Source organism: Equus asinus, chromosome 26, assembly GCF_041296235.1.
Source record: "Equus asinus isolate D_3611 breed Donkey chromosome 26, EquAss-T2T_v2, whole genome shotgun sequence".
Lineage (NCBI taxonomy): Eukaryota > Metazoa > Chordata > Mammalia > Perissodactyla > Equidae > Equus > Equus asinus.
In genome coordinates, this window is record NC_091815.1 from 19,994,530 (window position 1) to 20,003,685 (window position 9,156).

At 40.4% G+C, this 9,156-nt stretch overlaps 1 protein-coding gene across 17 annotated transcripts in view; it reads left to right on the plus strand.

Annotated features, from left to right (window-relative positions):
- LOC106829207 (zinc finger protein 181) overlaps positions 1-8,870 on the plus strand; it is a 9,549-nt gene extending 679 nt beyond the window's left edge. For 2 of the 17 annotated variants that reach the window (XM_070498341.1, XM_070498340.1), the window contains exons 2-6: positions 531-605; positions 4,871-4,991; positions 5,253-5,348; positions 6,620-6,693; positions 6,913-8,870. In XM_070498341.1, coding sequence (XP_070354442.1) covers positions 597-605; positions 4,871-4,991; positions 5,253-5,348; positions 6,620-6,693; positions 6,913-8,106 — 1,494 coding nt within the window. In that variant the 5' untranslated portion in view covers positions 531-596 and the 3' untranslated portion in view covers positions 8,107-8,870. Of the gene's footprint in view, positions 1-11; positions 606-4,870; positions 4,992-5,249; positions 5,349-6,561 lie in introns of those variants that run through there. The other 15 variants (XM_044760124.2, XM_044760123.2, XM_070498336.1 and 12 more) reach the window with 13 other exon arrangements.
- Positions 8,871-9,156: the final 286 nt, after the last annotated feature.

The window sequence follows — 9,156 nt, forward strand, 5'->3', positions numbered from 1 at the left end:
CGGGCCCTGCTGGTCTCGGGGTCTGCCCCGCGGTGTGCGCCCCGGCGGGGCCCTGGCTGTGCGGGCCGCTGGGGCCTGCGCGGAACGGGGGAGCCGGGAGGACGCGGGCGAGCGGGCGTGCACAGCCCGCGCTGGGGCAGACGCCGTCTGCGGTGGTTTCCGTCACCCATCGTGAAGCTGACGCTTCCCAGTTGTGTAACCGTGAACAGTTGCTGAGTTTGTTTCCTCGTCGTTTAAAGAAGAAATCCGTAGTACCGTGAATGCCCGCCGTGCATGGTGGTGGAGATGGAGCGGACTCTTGACACCGTTACTGTTGTTTTCCGAGTCTGTCTCCTCTGTGCGATAGTTGATGTGCGCGCAGGCGGCACCCGGTGGCTACGCCGTGCCGGGGAACGCTGTGCGAGTCAGGGCCAGCGTGGAGCCCTGGGAGCTGCCTCCAGCGTGCTTTTCCCTCCAGGCGCGTGGCAGAGCTGCAGGAGAAGCCTGCGTTTTCCTGACGGCTTTTTCCTGTTCTTGATCCGCCTTCCCAGGACGCTGCCCTTCTGTAAGACGGGAGCCTGCAAGGAGGCCTGTTGACTATTGGGAACTGCGAAGTCATGTTCCAGGTAAGTCGGCGTGTCCCCATCTTCCTGAAGCACCTAGCAGGCCTCCGGAGTTCTTGCTTTGCTTCTCCTACCAGTTTCCCCCTAAAGAAGTCCTTAAAAGACTGGATCTCTGATTCCTTTCGTTATAGGAAAGGCTGGAGCCCGCAGAACTCCAAAATGCTGTCTTATCTCAGTGCTCCTCTTTCCTAACAGTTTTCTGTTAGAAGCCTCAGTAGTCTTGAGCAAAACTTGTTTTTTCATTAATTCAAAATTCGAGTTGAGAATTTTAGGTTATTTGCTTTATGGTTATCAAAGCTGTATAATGTGGTCTGAATTAATGGTACCTCAGTCCTTTCAGTTGTTCAAGTCAGGAGATGTTTGGAGTCATCCTCGATTCCTCCCATTCTCTTATAACTCACATGCAGACACTGCGGGTGATCTAAAATATATACAGGATGTCTACAGAATCGGCCACGGGTTACCCGTCACCGCCATCTCCACTGTCGCCCTGGTCCAAGCCACCTAGATTATTGAGGTAGCCCCCTAGGTGGATTCTCTGCTTTTGCCCTTTACCCTCTTCAGTCTCTTCTCAGTACAGCTGTCACGGTGATCCTCATGTTGTCTAAAATCCTGTCATTCCTCAGCTTGAAAGTCTTGGTGCGCTACCTCAGAGTAGAAGTCAGCGTTCTATATGACTTGAAAACATTTGTACACTTAGGCTCTCTGTTACTTCTCTGATCTCATCTTCCTTCTCTGTCTCCTTGTTACCTGTGGGCTCCAGCCACAGAGGCAGCTGCCTCCAGGCCTTGGAAGTTGCTGTACCATCTGCTTGGAATAGTCCTTCCCGAGACATGCACAAGTGTGCGTTCTTACTGCCTTTTATTTTTGCTCAATGGTTGCTTTCTCAGAAAAGCTTCCCTGAACACCTATTTAAAGTTGCAGTTACTTTCTCTTGAGTATCACTTCCTCTCCTCCATCACTGCTTTGTTGTTTTCCACGGCACTTATCACTCATTATATGATACACTGTATAGTTAGTAATACATATGCTCATTGTTTGTCTCCTCCCACCGAGAGGGATATTTTTTCTTTTCTGTTGACTGTATTATCTTTAGTACCCAGAGTGGTACCTGGCACAAAACGGATGCTTAGTATATAGTTGTTGAATGAATGAGTGATGCAGAAATAGTGGGGCAGAATCATGGGTGGAAGGTGAAGCCTGCACAAGAGAAGGGATGAGTGGCAGATGTGCGTGTTGGGCAGAGTCTGGTTTCTTGAAAATATTAGAATTGAAAAAACTATTTTTTTTTCAAGTAAAAGCTAAAGTGAACTAATTGCCAAACCATTCATTGACTCATTTTCCAAACACTTGTGAAGTACCTGTTAGGAAGAAACTTACATAGGTTTGAGTATATACTGACATGTGGGACTTCATGATCTAGCACAATACTGTCTAAGAGAACTTTCTACAGTGGTGGAAATTTCTATATGTGTGCTGTCCAGTGTGGTAGCCACTAGCCCCGTATGGCTGTTGAGTACTTGAACTGTGGCTAGAGTGACTGAGGAACTGAATTTTTAATTTTATTTAATTTGTAATTTTAATTAATTTAGATTTATATAGCCAAATGTGGCTAGTGGCTACTGATTGAGCGGTACAAGACTGGTAGAAAAGTAAGAAAGCATAAGAAGTTAAGCTAAGTGCTAGGACAAATACCCTAAGTTCTTCTGGGGACAAAGATGAATGAACGTCCCAGGCTGCCCAGGCAATTGAGGGGGAAGGAAGAGCTGAAGCGCCCCTGGGGAAGCAGGGCTGGAAGTGGTTTTCTGGCCCACAGTACTGGGGAGGCAGAGGTGGAAGTGAAGTTATACTGAACTGGGAGAACGCCTCAAGTTTAGGTAGAGAGGCCTAAGAGAGCCTTTCAAGGAACTGCAAACATTTTCTAAAGTGGTGGTTCTCAAACAGGGGGCGATTTTTGTCCCCCTTAGCCCCACCCATAGGGGACAGTTGATAATGCCTAGAGACATTTTTGGTTGTCACAACCCTACGGCAGGAGGGGAGTTGCTAGTAGCATCTAATGGCTAGAAGCTAGGGATGCTACTCAATATCCTACAATGCACAGGACAGCTCCCCACAACAAGGAATTATCTAGCCTAAAGTGACAGTAGTGCCAAGGTTGAGAAACCCTGATCTAAACAAAGAGCAAAGAGTATCTATTAATGAGATTATGTAGGTTTTCTTCTTTAGACTATTAATACAATGACATTCATTAATATGTTTTCAAAGTTTAAAATATGAAATATCTTTGCATTGGTGGAATAAAACGTTGTGTTTTATGCATTTAATAGGGTGTTGTTTTTTTTTTTGCAGTCATGTGTCGCTTAAAAACAAAGAAATGCATCCTTAGGTGATTTTGTCGTTGTGCAAACGTCATAGAGTATACTTACACAAACCCAGATGGTATAGCCTACTGCACACCTGGGCTAGATGGTTCTAATCTTACGGGACCGCTGTTGTATTTGTGGTCTGTTGTTGACTGAAACGTCATTATGCAGCATATGATTGTATTTGGTTTATCAGGTGCGATTTGTGAAAGCCAATCGTTTTAAGACCATCGTGGACAGTAGGAAAAGATGGAGAATTTTTCAGCTCATATGACAAGGGTAGCATAATCCTAATACCTGGTGAGAGTAAATACAAATGTAAAAAAGAATTTTCCCTGGTTCCAAAAGGGAAGGAGACTGTCTCCCTCTTTCCATTTCCTTGAGAAAAACCTGTAATTGTAAATCCTTTCTATGTCCCTTTGAGATACTTGTAAACCTTTTTCAAAGCTAAATAAGCCTCTGCCAATTTTACGAGGCAGTAAAGTCTTTCTTAAGGGCCTTGGAGCCAGTTCTTTGAAATGGAAACATGAAGGGAGATGCACCTGTCTCCCTTTCTTTGCAAGAGTTTAGCCTAGGCTGCTGGCTCCAAGTTCTATCCACCTACTTGTCATAAGATAGGCAAGTTTTGTTTTCCTTTGGGGTAAAGGCAGATGGCCACTCCAGTTACCAGGTGAATTTAGGGTGAACTATGTACAGCAAAAAATGCTGTCAAATCCTCTTACTCGAGGACAAGTTATTATTTATTTTGAAAGCATACATGTAAAGGATTATACCTGCCTAGTTTTATAAAAGGGTGAGATTTCTTTCTGTCCTTGCAGTGTCATTACTGATTGCCTGTGAAGTGTATTACAGTCTGGTTTAATGCTTATTCAATAATAAAACTGTTCTCTTTCTTGTCTGCATTGTGGAGTGGATTCTCTGGTTGGCAGATTTGATTTTTAATTCTTTCCTCAACACCTGACAAAGGTAAATTCTCTCTTTAAAACCAGAGAACAGTGTCACTGGTAGACATACATGTAAAATATCCAAATAAAGTAATAGAATATTGAATCAACCACTCTTGGATGGAAAAATTTACCATAGCCAAACAATGTCTATTTCACCGATGAAAGATAGTAATGATGCCATTTTAACTGCATGCGCATATTATCTACATTTCTGGGACATATTATAATTCGACTAACCAGTAAGCTCTTATTGAACATTTAAGCTTTTCTAAAGTTTTGCTATTTTAAATAATACCATGAATGAGTGCTGTTGAGAAGAAATCTGTTTCCTTAAAATATTTTTCTTGAAATGTATCCTTTGTTTTATTCTTTGCCCTTACTTTAAGATCCTATTCAACGGCTACCTATGGCATGAAACCATCCTTTAGTTTTTTTGCCCAGGGGTCTCAAATTATTTTAATTATAGATTGATTATCAGTATACGGTCGAGTTATATATCATAAATGTTTTTGTTTTTTGTTTATAAATTAGTTATGTTTATGTCTGTCTTTAATATAAAGATATCTTTTTTCAGAACCTGTTGGATCACTTTTTCTTTTGAACCTTAGTGGATCATCATTTTTTATTACTTACCTAGCATGTAGACTATAAAAACATGACTAAGCACTTGTCCATGTGCTGTCAAGAGTTGAATGCTGATTTTTAAAAGTTTTATAATTCTATTCCCTTTGACAAAGTTAACTCTCCTAAAGCATAGCTCTTGTATTTGTCTCTTACTCTTATTGTATAACAATGTCAAACACATAATTATCCAATTATTACTCAACTTAGATTCCTGATCCTTGTTACAACTGCTAAATCTTGTTCCCTTCTTCCACAGCCAGGGTAATTTTACCCTGTGATTGGTGACAGAAGAGACCTGGGCTGTGGTTGAGCCTAAATGTGTTTGCTGTTTCAGGTGACGTTTAGTGATGTGGCCATAGACTTCTCTCATGAAGAGTGGGGATGGCTAGATTCTGCTCAGAGGGATTTATACAAGGATGTGATGGTGCAGAATTATGAGAACCTGGTCTCTCTAGGTAAGCATATCTCCCCCTCCACCCCAATGAGGGAGATCTTTCTTCTGCCACTTTGAGTTACTAGAGATCCTCCTGAGTAAATTGCTGCATTTTTATTTCACGTTTCCAAGGAAACGTATAGCTCTCTTATGCACTGCCTGAAGCTTATCTTTCCATTTCAGTGAACATCCTTCAAACCTTCCTTTTGTCCCTTTTGTGATGGTGGCCTCTCCTCCATGAGGACCACAGCTTAAACAAGTTGTATATTTTTTCTACAAGCAGGTCTTTCTATACCTAAGCCATATGTGATCACTTTATTGGAGGATGGGAAAGAACCTTGGATGGTGGAGAAAAAACTGTCAGAAGGTGTGTATTCAGGTAAGTTATGGTGAATCAGGCAAAAGAGATGTTTGTTAAAGATGCTTGTAGAAAGTGTGGAGGCGGGGGCCGGCCTGGGGCACAGTGGTTAAATTCACTCGTTCCGCTTCTCGGTGGCCCAGAATTCGCCGGTTCAGATTCTGGGTGCGGACATGGCACCTTCTTGGCACGCCATGCTGTGGTAGGCATCCCACATATAAAGTAGAGGAAGATGGGCACGATGTTAGCTCAGGGCCAGGCTTCCTCAGCAAAAAGAAGAGGATTGGCAGTAGTTAGCTCAGGGCTAATCTTCCTCAAAAAAAAAAAAAAAAAGAAAGTGTGGAGGCATTTTAGGATATTTTAGGGATACTATCTTCAGAGATCCCAAATGTAACAAAATTAAGGGATCCTTAGCTTAGATTTCAAAACCACCACTTCCTGTCTCAAATTATCATCTTTCTGTATTACTTGTGTCATCTCAAAAGTAGAGGATTTTGCCATCATAATTCAAATTATTTTATTTGAAACAAAATAAAGCATATTATTATTTTTAAGTCTTCTTAAGGAAAAATATATTGATGGTTTTAGGCTAAGTGAAACTGTCAGTGAAATGGAAAGTTGCTTTTCCTCTAAGATTGAGCTTCAAAGATGAAATATAAACATAAGTGTTAGAGAAAGTAAGGAATGTGTAAGAAGGTTTCTAGGAACAATATTTTCTAATGTCCAGTAAGTGATATGATTTCACATAGATCCTGCATAAACTCATAAAGCCTAAATCTTTCTGAACCATGAAGAATATTTAGAATATTTTGTTGTCATTGTAACTGTTTAATGCAGCACTATAAATTCTGCATTTTAAGCATACTAATATGACAGCAAATTGAGATTCATTGAAGGTTGGGGAACCAAGGCTGTGAGGCAAAATGTGGTCTTTCACATAAATATAGGCAGAAAATGTTGGCTTGGGATCCAGAATGCCCTCCACATTTTCTTTCTGATAGTTTCATTTTTTTCCACCTACTGATTGCCTGTATTTAACCCACGTCCCATCTTACACTCTGTTCCAGCCTCTCTGAGCTGTCTGTATTCTCAGTGCTCCATTCGAACTTTGTTCAGAAGTCACTGAATATATGAGAGTTGTCAGAGCCATGTGTTTTGGGGGGGGGGGGTGGGACTTTATTTTTTATCCAGTTTTATTTTTATCTTTATTTTTATTCTCTTATTTCTACCATAGGAATTCCTTTTCAGGAAGAACAGAAAAAGCAGTGTTTCTCTTTCTTGGTATATTTCAGGTTGGGAATCAAGATGGGGAAACAAGGAATTGTCAACAAAGGAGGATATTTATGATGAAGGTTCACCCAAAACGGTAATAATAGAAAAAATTATAAAACAAAGTCATGAATTTCCAAATTTTAACAAGGACCAGGAATATATAGAGAAGTTGGAGGGGAAGCTCGAAAATCAGGTAGAATATTTCAGACCAGTGACCCTCACCTTTAGAGAAAGTCCCACTGGGGAAAGTGTTTACAAATACAGTACGTTTGGAAGCATTTTCCACTTAAAGTCTATTCTTTCTGAACCACAGAGAATTTCTGCTGAAGGGAAATCACATAAGCATGATACATTTAAGAAGAACTTACCAAAAAAGTCACTTATAAAAAAGGAGAATATGAGTGGTGGGAAGAAACTTTTGAATTCTAATGAAAGTGTGGCAGCCTTCAGCCAGAGCAAATCTCTTACCCTTCACCAGGCTTATAACAGAGAGAAAGTCTATACATGTGGTGAATGTGGGAAGGCCTTTGGCAAACAATCAACCCTTAATCGCCATTGGAGAATTCATACAGGAGAGAGACCCTATGAATGTCGTGAATGCGGGAAGACTTTTAGTCATGGCTCATCCCTTACTCGACATCAGATAAGCCACAGTGGAGAGAAACCTTACAAATGTATTGACTGTGGGAAGGCCTTTAGCCATGTCTCGTCACTTACTAATCATCAAAGCACTCACACTGGAGAAAAACCATATGAATGTATGAACTGTGGAAAGTCTTTTAGTCGTGTTTCACATCTCATTGAACATCTGAGAATTCATACTCAAGAAAAACTCTATGAGTGTCGAATATGTGGGAAGGCCTTCATTCATAGGTCATCTCTCATTCACCATCAGAAAATTCATACTGGAGAGAAACCTTATGAATGCAGTGAATGTGGAAAAGCCTTTTGCTGTAGCTCGCACCTTACTCGACATCAGAGAATTCACACTATAGAGAAACAATTTGAATGCAACAAATGTCTGAAAGTCTTTAGCAGCCTCTCATTTCTTATTCAGCATCAGAGTATTCATTCTGAAGAAAAACCCTTTGAATGTCAAAAATGCAGGAAATCCTTCAACCAGCCTGAATCACTGAGTATGCATTTGAGAAATCACACTAGATTGAAACCTTACGAATGTAGTATATGTGGGAAAGCCTTTAGTCATAGGTCATCCCTGCTTCAACATCATAGAATTCATACTGGAGAGAAACCCTATGAATGTATTAAATGTGGGAAGACCTTCAGCTGTAGTTCAAACCTTACTGTACATCAGAGAATTCATACTGGAGAAAAGCCATATAAATGTAGTGAATGTGGGAAAGCTTTTAGCAAAGGCTCAAATCTTACTGCCCATCAGAGAATACATAGTGGAGAGAAGCCCAGTGGTGCAGTAAGTGTGGAAAAGCCTTTAGGCCATATGAATCACTATACAAGTGAAAAGTCATACAAGAGAGAAACTGTTTGAATGAAGTATTTGTAATATACTTTAGCCATAGATCCTCTCTGATTCAACATCAGAAAACTTATACTGGAGAAGTCTTATGAATGTAATGAATGAAGGTCTTTAGCAATAGTACAAACCTTATTGTACATCACAGTTCACACTGGAGAGAGACCATATGAAGGCAGTCAGTGTGCCTTTAGCCCGTATTAATCCCTTAATTGACGTCAGTCAGTCCACAATGGAGAGAAACCCTATATATGTAACAAATACGGGAAAGACATTAGGTGATATGAATCTCGTATAAAACAAACATAGGAGAGAAGCAATATGAATATAAAAATTGTAGCAAGTCCTTCGTTTAAAGTGCATTCCTCATTCTATATCACAGAACTCACACTGGAGAGAAAGCTTCTGTAAGAAATGTAGCAAAGTGTTCACTAAGTTCTAATCTTGCTAGACATCAGAAGATTAATGCTAGAACAATCTGAAGGATGTAGGAGGTGTAGGAATTAAGTGTAAATCTTTCTTTGCAATGATGCTATTTGTAAACAATTTTGCAGGAGAGCAAACAAGCATAAGTGAATATGCATTTCTTATAGCAGTAGCATGCAATTTTACTCGAGTCCTACATACAAGTTAGCTAATGGGCGTGTGAAGATACTGAGTTGCCCACTGGATCCAGTAAATGTTATAAGGTTGAAAATTAAAACTGCAAAAGAAGTAAAAAGTGATGTGGATAAAATTTTTGGTCTCTAATAAAATCATTTTGTGTATAGTAAACTCTTTCACTGTGACACTGGTAATTCTTGCAGAATTTTCCACTACTTTCCTCTTGAAGAATTAAGATCAGCCTTTCTGTAGTCTTCAGTGGGAGACTAGCAAGCCTAGAGAAAAGTGGCCTGATCGCTGCTAGGAGTGTCATTATTTTGGTGAGGATAATTCACAGTCCATTTCTAGGTGGCTTAATTCACACATTTTAATTTTTACAAGTGCTGTGAGAACATAACCAAGAAACATACTGTGAGAGATCAGAACAGGCTTAACTGTGGATGTGCTTTTTAATCTAAATTC